This window comes from Pteropus medius, unplaced genomic scaffold (genome assembly GCF_902729225.1).
Source record: "Pteropus medius unplaced genomic scaffold, Ma_sr-lr_union100, whole genome shotgun sequence".
In the NCBI taxonomy this organism is placed as follows: Eukaryota; Metazoa; Chordata; class Mammalia; order Chiroptera; family Pteropodidae; genus Pteropus; species Pteropus medius.
This window is the reverse complement of record NW_024349225.1, coordinates 7,625,097-7,643,061: the sequence shown is the minus strand read 5'-3', so window position 1 is coordinate 7,643,061 and position 17,965 is coordinate 7,625,097. Positions and strand designations below refer to the sequence as shown.

Here is a 17,965-nt window from a genome sequence, read left to right as displayed (position 1 = left end):
CATGCTCTAACATGGATGAACTTTGAAGACATTATACTAAGTGAAGGAGCCAGTCACAAAAGGACAAATATTGTATGATTCTGTTTAAATGAGGTAGTTAGAGTAGTCACATTCATGGAGACAGAATGTGACTAAGAGCTGGGGAAGAAAGGGAATGAGAGTTAGTGTTTAATGAGCGCAGAATTTCATTTGGGGAAGATGGAAAAGTTCTGGAAATTAACGGTGGTGATGGTTGTAGAACAAAGTGAATGAATTAAGTGCTATAAAACTATACACTTAAAAATGGTTAAAATGGTAAATTTTATGTGATATATATATTTTACCACAATAAAAACTAAGTTGCCAAAGCTTATAAGATTTTAATTACTTTCACCATTTTTTGATTCTGAATTAAATATGAGTTTCTGATGTAAAGTATTACCATAGGCTTGATTTTTTAAATGGTATTCACTACATTAATGTAGATGAGCATAATTTGACATTTCTCAGTTTGAATGAAAAAAGTTCAATTTAACATTTTCATCAACTATACAACCAAAATAACATATATGCAAATGTAAAAAGTTATTTGAGAATACATTTTTTACTTCCTTCCTCAAATCTTAAACAGAAGTATAATTTTAGCCTTAGTATATTGTCTGTGCCTCTTAAACATTTTGCTTGTTAGGGTAACACTAATGGTTTTGCCAGATTTTGCAGCAGTTTCAAAAGACAAAATTATGTAAATTATATTCTGACATGAGCCCCAGATTTAAAACCAAGCAAGAAGAGAAAGGAATTAAGAGAAAGGTGACCTCCTTCGAAATAACTGAAAGCATCAATAAACATATGGAAAATGGTATAACAATTATACCTTCAAAAAGACAGAAAGGAAAGACTTTAAAGACGTAGCTCAAATGAAAGAGGAATTTGGGAGTGCATTAGATAGGACTCTATGGGAAACCAAAGAACTGTAGGAATACTTTTAAGTGACTGATGATAGACAACTTGCATTGGACTAATGTCATCTCTTTTGTTCAAATATTATTATATTGCTACATTTGTCCTAAAACAAATTTAACTTCATGTAAAGATCTAAAATAATCTTTAATCATCAATAAGCATGTAGTGTCTACTGTATATGGAACTGACTTGAGAAATAACGTGTTTGACAAGAATTATGCAGAATTAATTTGTGTTTGACTACTGATAAGAAATGTTCTGCTCATATCTTAAATATACTTTACAAATTATTTAAATAATTCTTTAATTTTAAAAGATATATTTTTTGAAAAAACCATAAATATTTGGCATATGTGGGGAGCTATATTAATATGGCTCGATAAAAACTGAACCACCATTTAAAAAAATTAATAGGCTTTTAGATTTTCTCCTTTATATTTCTCTTCATATTCTCTACCTCGCTTTCTAAACAGTTCTGAAAATGTTTAAAAAATGTAATAAAAGTTATAATTTAAATAAAAATATGAGCACATATAATATCATGATGCTATAAACTTGGACCTTAAAACATCTGATATATAGATAGCTTCCTGAATAGTAAGCATAACAAAAATTTTTTTCTATTATGTGACATATAGACAGTGTCCTAATTACTATATTAGAAGGAAACATTGTGTAATTTTCTCAGATTAGAAATATATGCCCTACTCTATCAGTAGTAATAACAACTTGAATAAAAATATATCAGAACTATACTTATATATAATAAAATGTCATTATGAAATATCAATATTTTATTTAAAAGGCATCTTACACATATGTTCATGTGCTATGATAGTTATAGATTCAAATACATGCATGTCAGGAAATAATTGTATTCTATTTCAGATATGTGGGAATGCAAATGTAGCTTATCTTTTTGTGACTTTAAATTTCTTCACGTGTTCATAGTAAATTTTAAGTGCAATCAATTTAATTTTTAGTCATCGAAAGGCATCTAAAATTCAGTTGAACTTGCTGGATAAACATTTTAAATCAGGTCTTACACCATCCCAAAGAATCCTAGGCAATAGTGAAATATCTCAAGTTCTCATATCGCAGAAATAAACACAAAGAACCGATGTCCTTTCAAGACTGACTGTTACCCAACTTATAGTAGGGAAATGTTTCTTTTTTTCTGATAAAGAGGTTAAAAGTATTTAGCTACCAACTTAACTTTGAGGTTATATACTTTTAGTTCACCATCAAAGCTTACCAAGTTGTTTTATTTGTGAGAGCTTTAAATATCATGAAGCAGTACCATTTATTTTATTTAAGATGTTAAGTTTAATTCTAATTTTAAGCTCTCATCTCCCTCATGTTCTTAAATTAATTCATACGAATCCCCGATTAATAATAAAAGGGCCTGCCATCAGTATTCAAAGCCCAGCCTGAGTTGTCATGGCTGAGAGGGCAGAAATCTGCTTGGAGCAATGAGAGAACCCAACTGAATTCTTGGCGTCTCAGTCTATGAATGTGTAAGCACTTCATCTGTTCATGGAAACACAATGTTCTGGCAGGCTGGGGGTGAAGGAAGCTGAGTGGTCAACAAACTGGAAGACCCCGGAAGCGAACTACATCAAAGTAACCAAATGACAGAAGTAATACATTTTACAAGTGTTCCTTTCATTTTCACAAAAAAATTGTGTTATTTCAGTGCAAGCTATCTGTATTCTAGACATTTATTTTATCCCTATCACTGCTGTTCAATCATCTCTGCAAAGGTCATATGTGGATCTGGCTTTTAGTACTATTTTTATACATTTGTCCAAACTCACAGAACATATACCACTGAGAGTGAACCCAAAATAAACTATGGACTTTGGGTGACTATGCTGTCTCAATGTAGGTTTATCCTTGGTAAAAAATGGGCCACTCTGGTAAGTGATGCTCATAACGAAGGAAGCCATTCATGTGTGGGGGTGGGGGTAAATGGGCCATCTCTGTAACTTCCTCTTAATCTGACTGTAATCCTAAAAATGCTCTCAAAAAATTAAGTTAAAAAAAAGAAGTGCCTTCTTTATTCATTTCATTATATTATCATTCTTCATATTATTAAGAATAATCAAGATAGCTAAAATCTATTGAGTGCTTACTATCTGTGCGTTGGCACTGTAAAAGTGCCCATTATACTATACTGCTCCTACTTATTCATTCATTCCATCATTCATTAATTCATCTTTTTTTTCAAGCATTTGGAATATGCTAACAACTCTGACAGAAACATTTTCAAAACATTTACTTTTCTCAAGCAGCTACTGGAGGAAATGCTCCATCAAAACCAGGAAATAAAAGAGAGCTACTGGAGGAGATACTCCATCGAAACAGAAATAAATAATAAAAGATGAAGACCTGGGGTTCAAAAAAACAGAAGAATCCAAGAAAGAGGGGAAGAGAATTCCCAGGCAGTGGGGAAGCGTAATCCCAGGATGACATCCACACAACAGGCCTAGAGAGCAACCAGTCCAGATAAGGACGAAGAAGGAAAGAGGGTTCCAGGAGGGACAGCACTGAAAAACACATGGGATTGATTACTTGATGTGTTTGACTGCACTGAGAAGACCTCTGTGGGGCAATTTGAGGAAAGAATGAATGATAGAAACATAGACGCTGATCCACACGGTACAGTCCACAGCTCAGCAGTGAGCGATATTTACAGTCATAATACTATACTCGATTACAATCATGCAATTATTTCATTATTAATTATAATTAATTATGCAATAATAATAATAAACATTGATTCAATAGAGAGTCAGTCAGAAAGCTGAAACTAAGAGCTGTTGATATCACTTGCTATGGGGGTGGGGAGAGAGTGTTGGGGGTAGAGGAGTAAAATAGCTAAATCCTAATATAACACAGAAAATATCAATAATGTCTAAAATTGGAAAATCAAGAGATACAAGTATATTATTAAGGATTATGTAGGTAAACTGCAAAAGAAACAACCAAAAGAATTGAAAAGTTTTCCCTTAAGGGAGCTAGAATCAAATGTGAGAAAAATGCAGGTAAGGGAATAGTTTTTTGTTATAATATTTTCTTAGAACTCTCTACATGTATTCATTTCATAAAAATCTTAAATCACAAGCACAAAAATCCACAATAAAATCAAGGGAAGTAATCTTGCCTGATTTACTTAAAAAAAAAAATCTTTTTTTGAGTGGAAAGGGCAAAAAAAGACCCCTAGTTGGAATCGTAAGACCTGGTTTTATTATTTCACAATCGGGCTTCTGCTTTTCTCTAGCTACATCTTTCTTGGCTCTGTTTGTTTCATTATTTAGGGGAGAACAAACTATTCCTGGTCCCCCTTTACTGTGAAATGACAGGCTTACATTTTCAGCTCCAGACGCCACTGACAATACATAACAGGAAAGCTGTTGCTTAGAGGTGAGGTAATCCTAAGGGCCGACCTGTCTAGAGAGCTCTCAGATAACACATAAGTTGATTATTTATCCGCTCTACGCATTATCTATGACCACTGCATGTCTTCTTCCTAACAACTTTTGGTCCTTTCAATCAGTATTCACCGCATTATCAAAGAATGAGAAAAATGATTAAAAATGAATTAGTAAATTTTGCTTCTTTCCTAACAACTGTAATTCAAGGACAATTTATGCTCAATATGTGAACAGTTTTACTCTCAAAACAAATAAATTTAAGAAGTAATATCTTTTACAAAATAATTTAGTATAGGGTCCCTTTAAATAGTGGACCCTCGTTTAAATAACTTGATTTACCAAAATTTTGGCAGTTTTCTAGAAATATATTTACTGAGCAAAGGACAATATATCTGTTTAAGATATGATAGAAGACACTAAAGCTATGTATAAATATTTTTACATTACCTATAGATTTCACTCATTATGTTAAGTCTTTCCCTTTATCATGATGAGCAAATAGAAATTATTAGAGTGCTACAAGTTCCACCTAGTAACTTCTAGAACATGGACAGAAATATGATGGATACAGATACAAAAGTATCTTATCTTAACTAGGTGTTACCATCTCTTTAGATTTTCTGATATATCTTAACCATATCGTACTTTGGGTTGTAGTTCATAGACCTGCCATTTATAAAAAAGCATTAGGACAGAAGAGGAAAGTATAAGAAAATAATTAACAGCATGTTTTCCATACCTCTTCATCTCTTATATTCACGTCCACATTTTTTGATTTGATGACTTTGGTTATATGGTCAATGTTGTTTTCCCTGCAGTAATCAAATATATTTTTGTCTTCTTCCCTAATTAGAGTAAAAACAAAAAGTATTTGTGTTACTAGGTAGTATATAAAAGTTGCATATTTTTATTACAATCTGTTTGCTGCTGGCAAACATTAGTGGAATCGCTGTTTTTACAAAGAATTTTACATGACCAATATTGAGTTTCCAATAAGACATAAAACACCCAACTCTGAAAAGACTAAAGTTCTTAGCAACTATAATTATAGAAAAAAGCTTCATGGCTTTAACAAGTTCCATTAGCAAACTAATATGACATCTTCAGGAGGTTTTCTCAGTGTTCTTTCTCTCCCCAGTTACTTTTACACACTGACAGGGCACATATTTCCTCTGACTCAGAATTTTCAATTGTAGCGCTGTAGTGAAAAGGTCATTTACTGTTGTCTGTACAGAGGTGTCAAAAGATCAGAATACAGCGTACTACTTGTCTTACAAGACAAGAGAATGAGTGGATGGCTACCCAAGTTTCACACATGCGCACACACACGCCACAGTAACTTTCTTAAGGAAAAGATAATTAGAGCACCGCAAAATTCAGAAATCCTTCATGAGATAATAGAAAGGCTGAGAACAAAAACTGGAAAGCATACTACGTACTCGGCACTATTCTTTCAATGTACTATTTAATTTACTCTTATTCAACAACTTCACTTCACAAAGAAACAAGAGAGATTTTATAATCTGCCAAATGGCACTGCATTCACTAAACATAGGACAAGAGGTAGAAGTCACTCAGATCAACTGATTCTGTACATAGTACATTTTTCTATTATACAAGCTACATCTTGACTAGTCAGCTATAGTCTATTCCAGAAGCTAAAGCAATTCTTAACACAATGAGTTCAAAATAGGATACAGAATCACCTTTGTAATGGCATGTGCATTTTTCTGAGTATATTGTGTGTGCGTGGGGTAGCTTCAGTGAGATTCTCAAAAGGGTAAGTAATTTGGAATGTTAACAATGAAACTGCTTTTACGTGGACTGCATCTTCTGGACAGGCATAAAAGAATGCAATTTGAGTTCTAAAAATGATAACTAGTATGTTTTATAACCTCTGAGGCCATAGCTTCCATTCAACAGAAAAGCACCTGGCCATAGGATTCTTTCTATCTTCAAAGTCAATTTAAATACCTTATACTCTATGAAAAATTATTTCCAGTCAGAGGTAATTAACTTAAAACACACTACTTTGGCCTTAACCATCTAAGCTTTCCTTATGCATTCGATGAATTTAATTGAGCACCTACTACATGCAAGGCCAAAATTTTGTTGGTAACAGATAACAAGCATAAGCAAGAAGCTTCGCTTCCAATGCATGTACAGTATAGTTGGGATGATAAAATGTATAAAACATTAATGTAAGGTAAAAATCAGATCTTTAAAAAGAACTAAAAGAGTACAGAGAGACAGCTTGCTTCAAGCTGGAGGAAATGAGGTAGGTGTCCAGGAAGAAATCACGTTGGAAAGGAATGTATGGTCTCTTGAAAAGGTCCATTTTACAGAAGAGGAAATGCTTCTTCCAGATTATGTACTCTGAAAGAAAATAGAGCAGTCTGAAGCCAAAAACCCAGAAAGGAGAAGTCTGATTTTTAAAATTAAGGCTGAATATAGTAGCACTTTAGCTATTTTAAACTATCACAAAAAAATACTTTTTATGAAAAGGTTTTCAGTTTGGGAACAATAGGGATCTATGTTCCTACAATCGAGGAAAAAAGACCCTGTAAGAGGCAGCAACTTCAACTGTGAGAGAAAGAACTGTTTCATTTGAAGTCATTAAAAAAATACACTACTCACCAATTGTTTTGAATTTGAAAATAATGGGGAGTTGGTGGTGAGGCACAGAAAGAAAAGTAAGGAGGATCCTTGGGATGTAGGTAACTCATACCCAGCAACAAATACGGGTTATTCGTAAATGAGAGGACCTTCTGAATGGCCCCTCTTCCTGAATCCCAAATGTGCATGTATACCTATGCCACAGCAGTAAAGGAGAAAATACAGTACCAACATATCTAAATTTTTATTTTGCTTAATATATGTTCAATATATTTCTAATGTGCACCATTTACATCAATTATTTTGATTTGGTGTATAAATTTTTCGGAGGGCAGGGGGAAATTTTTCATCTGAATACCTGCTTCTGTAATTCATCATTGGTAAATATGTCAGGCAAATAGAGGGATTTATACAATACCTCAGGGTAGAGTATACAAGTAACAAAAAGAATTTCAATAAAATCACCACAAATGTGCCACAAAGTTGAGTGACTAATAAAAAAAAAAAAACAATTAGGTAATAATACTCTTGGACTTAGTTGTTAAATACAGTTATCTACCCACACTCCAAGTTTTACTATCTTACTTGCCATCAACCAAGCTGTCTTAATACAATGTCACCACCTAGTGGCTAAACTGGAGAGACATGCGGAACAGCATTTTCAGCTCCTTTCTTGCCTCCTAACAAGATTATGTACAACATATGAATCAGATTCTTTTTCCCACTTCATTTCTGTAAATAGTCTTTCATAGGCAATCTTTCTCTCTTCAATCCTCACTTAAATGAAACAACATATGCAAATGAGTTCAACCATTACCCAAATAGCAGAGCCTTAATAAATGTTAGTCCATCTACATTTTCCCTTTTATCTTCCTTTCTCTAATGATTCTTACCCAGTTATATTCCTCTCTCTCTTTGCTGAGTGTGAGTGATATAATTATCAAATCATTCTCTGTGGATGAATATGAGTTACATTTGTGATGCCACCCTCAGGGATGTCTCACCTTATCCCTAGCACAAGACAGAATGTCTCTTTGGATTACTCCAAATTTTCTGAAATTGACAGGAAATACATTTAAACATCTGAAGGAAAAAAATCACCAGCTTTAATTTTTTTTTCTTTTTAAGATATGAGGGTATGCCATTATGCAAAAAAGGGGTGGTGTTTAAGTATGGTTGTCTTTCACCAATCATAGGAAGATAGACCTATGCCCACTTCTAAAACTGCTATCTGTACCACTTTCTACAAGGATTGCGTTTTCTCAAAAGGCTATTTCAAATAGTTAGGTTTCATGGGAGGCCACCTATAGTTTATTTGCTACCACCTCATCTACCTCCCAGAATTAAAACAACATTTATGAGACTAGCTCAAATATCTAACTATTTAATAGTATAGTCAATAAATATTTCAATTTGATTCATATATTTGTCAAGCAACTAGCAATCAGATATAAAAATAGTATTCCAGTAGGTAGACAATGAAAAATTATTTGACTTAATGAAAACACAAAGAAGAGTAAGCCAATACCGACACAAATAAAAACAAATGCCACTAATTCCTCAACCAAGGGATGTAAATCTGTGGAGTCTGGGGGCACACAGAGACCTTTAAAGGGATACATAGGTCTGGAAAATTTTAAGTGACTCAATTTTGTGCTCGACTTCTAAATAAATGTATTCTTTCCTAAATTGATTGACCTGAAAAGGCTCCTGTGGTAAATATTTCATCACCATTTTCCCTTCAACATTCCATCTCTGCTCAATCACTCGCCCCTCTCCCCACCCCAGTTTATAAAGGAAAGGCACACACTTCTTACTATGGTATACTTATAACCAAAAAATTTTACAAAGATGTAGCAAATAACTGTTAATTAAAGGTGTTACTCTTTTGCATAAAAATACTGTTTAATATACTAGGAAAAGTCTGGAGAAGAAAAATCAACCCTAGGTTGTTTTGAGATATAAAATCTTCCACCAAATAAAGGGATAATTTACATGAAAAAATCGTGTTGGGAATTGGGAAGCCTCCTACAACTAAGGTTAGAAAGAAACGAAACAAAAAAACAGACTTGCTGCTGAACTCTGACTCATCCTAATAAAAAATAATATTCGTCTATTAAATAAACTATTTTAAAAAGCCTCATCTATCTCACTGACACATTTTCAATAAAATTTTACTTACGCTTAATAATTATTTAACAAAATTTACAACGTCTATTGACCAACTGTACAGAAATAATTATAATTATAAATGAGAAAAATTTAAGGCTTAAAGCTTTGGATCACAGAAAATTAAAAATTTTAAAAGTCTGATTTATATATGTTTTTGTTACAGAGAATTAGGATAGTGATAAGACTACATAAAAATATATTCTTTAAAATAAGATTGTGTGGCAGAACTAGAATAAAAGGAGAAAAAAAGATAAAATTTCTCACTGCTAAACTCGTTCATGTATTTTTAAGCCAAGATCAGAATTTTATTTATTTTAATTAAACTTTTGATTTCAAGACAATTGAAGATTCACATGCAGTTATAAGAAATAATACAGAGACCCTGTGTACCGTTTTCCAAGTTTCTCTAAAAGGTAGCATGTTCATGTATTTTAAAAAATAGATTATCATTTATAGCAATTAGATTCTATTGGATACATCTAAATGAATACTGTTTATTTTAAATTTTTATTATTTACAAAATGTCAGAAATTATGCCCTTTGCAATTATTTATACTTTCAAATAAAATTTTAGATGTTATCTTAAACATATAAAAGGGAACGGTCTTTCAAAATTCTCTTAGGGACTACATCGGCAAAAAGTTTGAGTATCACTGTTCTAACCCGCTATTCCAGAAGTAGGGGTCCGGAGCAAAGAGTAGGCTAACAACCAAGGATGATCAAAGAAAGCATTACAGAAGAGTTGAAATTACAGCCTAGCTTTGAAGGACGAGCTGATGACACAGCTGTGTTACTGAAGGATTCTGAAGAAAAGAAAGGAAAGAAAAAGTTATCATCAAAAGGAAGTATTCAGGGGAACCGCAAGCCTTTGGTTATGGCAGGGTGTCAGGAGATAAGGTTGGAGGGATAGACTGGACAAGCTCACGAAGAACCTTGTCATGCTGCATACAACGTTAAGGAACACATGTAAGGAACGAGTTAGCTGGGGAACAAAAAGCTATCTAACTTCCAAAACCTGGAATAAAGGGTACAAAGATTGACTGCCCTCTTAAACTAAGTAAGCTACTCATGAAAGGAAAAAGACTGTCTCCTAGACAGCCTCAAAGAGCTACTTGATTCAGACACTAACCTTAACACATCTTAAAAAACAAAAACAAAACAAAGACAACCATCATCAGTAGGAGTTATGGTCAGCAATGAACCAACCATACGGGGAAAAAAGTCAGGGAAGCCAATTTTGAACAATGACCAAAAGAAACAATCTGAGGCAAAAAAAAAAAAAAGCATTCTGAGGAATTTTTCTCCATTGGGAGACCAAGAGGCCTCATTAGGACCTTGGCTAAAGCAGCTCTCAAAATGATTCACCTTCTCACTCTCTTGACATGTTCACCAATGGTCATCTAATTTGTCTTTCTGAGTTCCTCCATACTCAGAGAGGGCGCCCAGGGCACCTAAGTACTTGGGTCGCTACAAAGATACACCCCTATGGTAAATATATAATATAAGCCTTTTAGTTTACGCCTCAATTTCAGATGAATTTTACGATTGCTACTCTGTCTCCGAGAATCTGCTCTATGGATCTTTTTTCTAGATCTCTGAGATTGAAGAATGGACTCTGATCTGTGTGGTAAATTCACCAAAAAGCCACTCTATGAAGCTCCTTAGGGACCAATCTTTCTAGGATGAAAGCCTGAACACTGTCTTACAAAATTCACTAGTACTGCTGGTGATTATGATTTCTTTGTAGGAATTTAAGTTCCTAATTTATTTGTTGGATGTATGGCCAGAAGTTGTCAATCTGAAAGGTAAAGGACTACTATTCTGTCCAAATATGATGACAGGAAATGTCATCTCACTGATCTCATTTGACTGTGATTTCTGACATCCTATCGTGTGTGCCAAATACAAAGCCCAAAGTCTAATGCTGATTCTTTTAAATATTATAATTTATATTTAACTATAAATTATAATATATAAATATTGTAATATATAAGGATTATATATAATATTTATATATAATCTTTGATATGATGAAACATCAATATTTTATAGGTGAGATAAAATGTCTACATAGAAATTAAAATACTCTCTGTATTTTAAAAAAGCATATTTTAATTTACAAATATGAAAAAATTATACAGGTGTATTTTAATTTTACTTACAGCTGCTTCCCTCCCTGAAAGAAAGAATCTGTTCTTACTTAAAGGTTTTTAGCAAAGCTGGTATAAGGCTTATCTGGAAGGACAAAATAGGTAAAGTCAACCTCTAATTCAGAGATTAAATAGTAGTCATAGCTGTCATATTCAGCACATTAAAAAAAAACCCCTTTTAATTAATATCTAATTCAAATTTTAGATGCTAATTGTACCTGTAAAACACTGTTTCTGAGTCTCATTCTCACCAAAGACCATAAATGAGAGTCCATACACTGATCCTCAGGTAAAATCTTTCAACTAGTTCTGTGTCTCCCTTCCAAAACACCTTGATCCTAAGGCCTAGAGCAGGCAAAACACTTGGGCACTAACTATGCTCATGATGCCGAGCACTCAGATCCAGGCGCTTAGGAAAGTATGTTTTTGTTGTTTGTTCTGTTGTTCTTAAAATAATTCTTGAAATCCTAGATGGCAAATAACATCCAGAAATTGTTAAGTTGCCATATTTCACTGAATCTAAAACATAATTTTTCATATTTTTATATCTCTGATAGATCTTATAATGTATAGCATCTTACAATTGATTAGTGCCATTTTTTTTCTTAATGGTACTTAAATAATGGTGTTTTAAGACCAATGGTGCTTTAGAGTCAATGAAGTGATAGAGTAGGTTCAAAATACACAGTGCTAAGTGGACAAATGAACAATGAACGAATTCATATATACGGAATCACAATCCTCCCACCCAGAACGCTACTAGATCTGCAACTGGTTTCAGACAGTTATATTTAAGAAATAACCGGTTAGTTCTTCCTCTTCCTGTTGCGTGGTTATGGCAACATCTTTCAGCAAATAATAACTATTTTATGAGACTGGGGCAGCGTACCTAGTTCTAACACTAGAAAATTCTAAAAGCCTCAAATAAAAAGTCCTATTTGTTTTCTTAGTTATGTTGTTAATATGCTGTTAACATATTTTTCTCTCATTCTATCAAGCAAGTAATGACAAAGGAAAGATCGATGTCCCTGGTACTTCTTGCGGATAACTCTTTATACTGGAAAAGTTATTTCACCATGATTTATAAAGACACCAGTTACCGAAAATGCATTTTCACCTCTTAAAACCTGCTTAACTCTAAAAAAGTTGGTTGAAAATTTCTGATACTCAAAATGCCTACAATAAAAAAACATAGTTCGATTCTGATCAATTCCTGCGAAACCAGTGGCCACATCAGAAAAATCTATAGAATCCCTTGGCTAACAGGCTCTGCAGAGCTGAGTTACAGTCTTAACCATTAAGGTAAGTCTAAAATCAATAAAAACAATTAATCCAAGAAAACATCATCATCAGTATATTGATAAATGGAAAGACTACAGTCTCTAATTTAACCAGTAGAGCACATTTAAAAAAAAAAAAAAAACACTAAATGGAAAAGAGATTTAATTTAAAAATTTAGACTGAAAATATTTACTATATTAATATAATAAGAATTGTCAAATTCAATTTCATTAATTGGAGATTACAAGGACTCATCAAACATTTCAGGAGCATGATAGTGTAGCAATTAAGAGCAGAGTTACTAACCATGTGACCTTGGGCAAGTAACCTAAGCTCTCTGGGTCTCAGTTTCCTCATCTTTAAAACAGAGATTTAATAATACCTATATCTCACAGGATCATTCTGAAGGTTAAATGAAACAATACATATAACACATGTCGTATGGTTACTAGCATATAAGAAGTGGTCAATAAATGTTAGCTAACATTATTATTACCTTAAGATTTTAGCATAGGTTGTAAACTGGGGTCGATTCTCATATATCCTTACATGATACTGTCAATCAACTCATCTAACAAATATTAATCCAACCTTTGAGGGAATAAAAAAAAGCCAAGGCTGGAGCAGAGTGAACAAAGGAGCAGTGGGGAAGAGAAAACTGGCATTAGATGAGATGTGTAAGACATCTTAAGGATTTTAAAATTTTATCCTAAGTGCTACGGGAAATCATTAAAAGGCTTTAAGTAAGAGGATGATGAGATCTGAGTTAGAAATCTGGGGAAGAGACAGCATCAGAAGGAAGGAGTCTAGTTCTCAAACCGTTCTGTGGTCCAGGACAAGAGATGACTGTTTAAAAGTAGTGATTATAATACAAAAGGCGTTGATACTGGTGATGATGACAAAGAAGGTGCATGTATATATTTCAGAATATGAAGAAACAATTTCCGATATGTTAGGGGATGAAAGAGTAGACCAATATGACACAGAGACCTAGGAACAATACGCCCATAACAATATGCGTCTTTATACAAGCACACACACACACACACACATTTGCACATTAAACTTTGTAAACAAGTCTAAGTGCCTAGGCACTTCACAGGTACCACATAGAGATAACAATATAAGAGAGAAGGAAAAGATTATAAGAAAGGGTAGACAGAAAGAGAGAACAAAGTAGAGAAAAGGAAGCGGGGAAGAAAAGGGAGAGAGGAAGAGAAGATGATAGGTTTAGTTGATGAATGACCTCTTGTTCGAAAAGGGCAGTTGATATGCAAACAGGTGGATTTGCCTATATGGCTGGTTGGCATCATGCCACTGAGGACACAGGAGCTAAATAAAGCACATAAGAAAAGGGTGACTATGAGAGCCAGGAGATTCTTACGACAGTTACTGTTTATGTCAAGACCCACTTGTCCCAAGGGACCCATTTTCACATAATCTATAATTATCTCTTTGCTTTAATCGCCTTGTCATTCCTGAGGCTCTCATGGGCACTGGAAGAGGAAAAGCTCATTAACTAATCCTTTTTCTCCTCTCTCCAGCCACCCATGGCTTTTAATTGCTTGGTGTGTTATTATCTAGGAGTGCAACTGGGATCATTTTCATAAGAAAGGGAGGTAGAGAGGAGGAAGGGAGCCATGAGTCCCTGAGGTATGCACCACAGACAAACCTTTGCTTTCTCAATTATTTATGCCAGCTGAGGTTTTACAGGCTGAATAAATCCATAACTCAAGTTCATTCTGAGCAGTCAGATTCTCATGGGGGAGTTTCCCACTTGCCTATCCACACTTCTGTAGTCCTCAAAGAACAACCAGAATGTAACAAGACATATGTCATCCAATTTATCACCTATCACCAAAGTGTTAACACAATGTTGATCATGGGCAACACGGTGAAACAGGGACGGATGTCACTATTACCAGCCACAGAGATGGAAGGAAGCAGGATAATCTTTTTGGTGCTAAGGGCAGTGAGTGGTTTTAACGGGACAGTAGTATCCCAGAATGACTTAGCCCATTGAAAGCATAAAAATCCAAATATTTTCAATTTTTAAAATACAAACTATGTAAATAACATACTATTGAAGCCTCAGAGTCTTAACACAGCTTTGTTAAAAATGGGTTTCTCTCTAACAATGTGAAGCTTTGAATAAATAACTAAATGGAATTTTATACCTCTTGATTTTATAAATCACAATAAAACAATATCTGTTGTAGTTTTTTCCTATAATCACACCTCTTTCAGGATAATTTTAGAGTAGTATTTGTGTAAGTGGCAGGCTTTTATGCTACTTTCATTTCAGTTCATATTTTCACCAAAAATACAAAATTAAAGCATAAAATAATTACTTTTATTCTACTTTTTTATACTTATAGTCAGTCTTCCATCTTATAATCAGAACTATAGAGCAGTCGATGAAAAGATATTTCTATAATATTTTCAAAATCCATTATTGTTTAAAAATTTTAACTTTATAAGTCAATGATGAAAGAATCTGTTTAAAATTCTACAGGCTTTTGTGTCTGACCACAGCAGTGACCTCTGGTATTTTCTGCCAAAACAGTTCATTTGTCTCATAGAACAACTAATCAATTCCAGAGCCCATCAATCATTTTAGTTGTATACTGGTCTAGTCTTGCTCAGAGAAGGTCCAGATGGCCGCCTATGTAAGTGGGATTAATAAAATTCTGATAGATTTACATAGCATCAAACTACAAAATATACAGGGAAGATCAAATCTTACTGCAAGGTGGGATGAATATGTACATGCTTCATTTATTATATTTTTAATTCTTGCCCTAATTCTCAATTTATGTGTCAACGTCTAGCTAAAATCCTTTATGTATACAAGTCACTGAAAGTGATTTCTTGTTAAGTGAGTCAGTCTTTGGAGTACAGAACCAATGGACTCTTCGCAAAGCCCTACGATTATCACCCAGAGCCTTTTCTGTCAGTCTGCACTATACAGGAAGCAAGTGATCTCCAGACCAGAGTAACTGTGAGTTACGGGATTTCTCACTCTCTTGCTTCTGTAGTTCCAAACACAGGTCTAACAGCATTGGCTCTCCCTTCCCTGTTTTCTATTTTCTTCTGTAAAAGCAAACAGCCTTTTTCAAACCAGACTGAGGTGTGATTTTTTGATCCTCATGTAACCCTTATGTCCTGGGTCTATGATGAGTAACAAAATAAATAAAAGCTAACAGTGACATAGTAACTTATTGTGTCAGATACTGATCTAGGATGCCTTTGTGTATGCATCCCTATAATTTATGTAAGTGCTAGATGTGAAAGGTACTAGAGTTAACCCCATTTTACAGATAAATAGCTTCTCTAAGGTCACAGAGCTAATATGTGGTAGAACCAACGTTTGAATGCTGGCAGTTTGGGTCCGTAATTTTTGGTACTTAATTAACCTCCCACTATATTCCCTCCATTATACTACAGAACAATTAACTAGCTTCAGATTGAGAAACTGGTGTCAGGGCTCCAGAATGGTAACACAGAGATCTGTAACTATGACATTATATTGTCATTTTCTGTTACAGAGTGGAAAGAAAGGTCAGAACCAAAACAGGCAGGGACCAAGCTCAACATTGGCCCCAATGGTCCTTGGCTCCAAAACATTTACAATAAAACTAAAATGGGTCCTTAACTTATCATCTATGGTGCACATTAGTCAGGAAAACTGCCACAACAATGGAGCCCAAGCCTTACCAAATGGGCTTATTAGATACTGGTTTTCCTGATCTTTAAAACTGTGAAAAATAATTAGAGGTTTATATGTAAAAGTTTCCAAAATACATTTTTTATGTTTTTAAAAGCAATGATTCTATACAAGAAAACTTTTCCTTTCATTCGAGTTTACCATTAGAGTTTCTGAAACTCTAAAACTGTCACTTTCATCTCAGACGAACAAAATTCTGCCAGGAAACTGCATTTAGCCTCAGCACAACTTTCTCTTGGAAAAAATAAAACACCAGATATTACATTTCACCAAAGTACAAGCAAAATTTGACTAGCTAAACTTGAACAAATAGCCTGTTTTCAATGTTGCAACAGCATATTTTTTCTTTTTTAAAATTATTGGGGTGACACTGGTTAATAAAATCAAATGGGTTTCAAGTGTACAATTCAATTATACGTCCTATGTATGCTGCATTGTGGGTTCGCCACCCAAAGCTGGATTTCCTTTCGCCACACAATAGTGACTACATCTGGGCCTTCACTGGAGTAATCCAACATTTCAGTATAGAATAATTTTTTATCGTGATCTAGTTTGTTATGCTGGAATTCTGTTCAATTACAAAATGAATTCTCTAATATGAGAAATTACTAGGAACTATAATTTCTGATTTGCTGTAGTAACAGAATTACTGTTTATAATAGTGAAAAAGCTTTCACTGGCTCTCCCATATTCATGTTTCTTTTTTTAAAATTAATTAATTAATTTTTTTTATGGTGACATTGGTTAATGAAATCCAGTAAGTTTCAGCTGTACACTTTAACAGTAAGGCATACACACACACACACACACATCTACATATACATATATATTTTTACACTGTGTTCACCTCCTGTAGTTAGATTTCTTTCTGTCGCATTCTTACTGTTTCATACTTTAACAGTATGTTCCAGAATACAAAGATTTAGACCATCTTATAAGAAGACTAATATTTAGACGACCTAAGGAAACAAAATCAAGACTAACCAGTTTTGCCCATAGCAGAGGTTCATATTTCATTCGATTAACCAATAATGTTTATTAAACATACATGTAGATGTCAAAAATATGGAGAACATACTTTTCAAAGGTGAAGAAGCTGAGAGGCACAAATATCCACAATGTTTTGTCTCATAGATTCATAATGTGTGTTGAGTTGAATTAAAATCTGTACTTTATGAAAATAAGTGTTATTATTTTCTGTTTCTCATGATCAAAATTTTAACTATTGATTTAAATCTAAGAGTCGCTTCTTTAGGAATTGGATGAGGAATACGCAGGTAGGTTAACTCTATTTTAGGAATACTCCAATTATCCAGATATCTACTCTCGCTTTGGCTGGAGTACATATGAGTTGTTTACTGTACTGTAGAGGTATTGTGATCAGTCGGGTCGCTGGACATTCCATAAGAATCCATATTCAGCATGTCATTTTGAAAAATACTAGAGTCTGAGGGTCCTTAAAGTAATTGGCACACAAAAGAAAGGCCACTGTTACTTATAGATAAGTGATTGATATTGTTAGGAAGTATGTATGGTGATTTTAAAAAAGCAAACTCAAGAACCTATCTCAATTTATTTATCTAACTAGGAAAGAAAAATAGCCTATACATTTTCTTAATTGCCTAGGAAAAGTGGGGAGG

The 17,965-nt window shown here is 33.9% G+C and overlaps 1 protein-coding gene across 1 annotated transcript in view; it reads right to left on the bottom strand.

The window, feature by feature from the left end:
- Positions 1-17,965, bottom strand: part of ACBD6 (acyl-CoA binding domain containing 6) — a 133,633-nt gene that overhangs the window by 69,021 nt on the left and 46,647 nt on the right. The window contains exon 5 of the mRNA XM_039881350.1: positions 5,119-5,224. Within this exon, the coding sequence (XP_039737284.1) occupies positions 5,119-5,224 (106 nt within the window). The remainder of the gene's footprint in view (positions 1-5,118; positions 5,225-17,965) is intronic.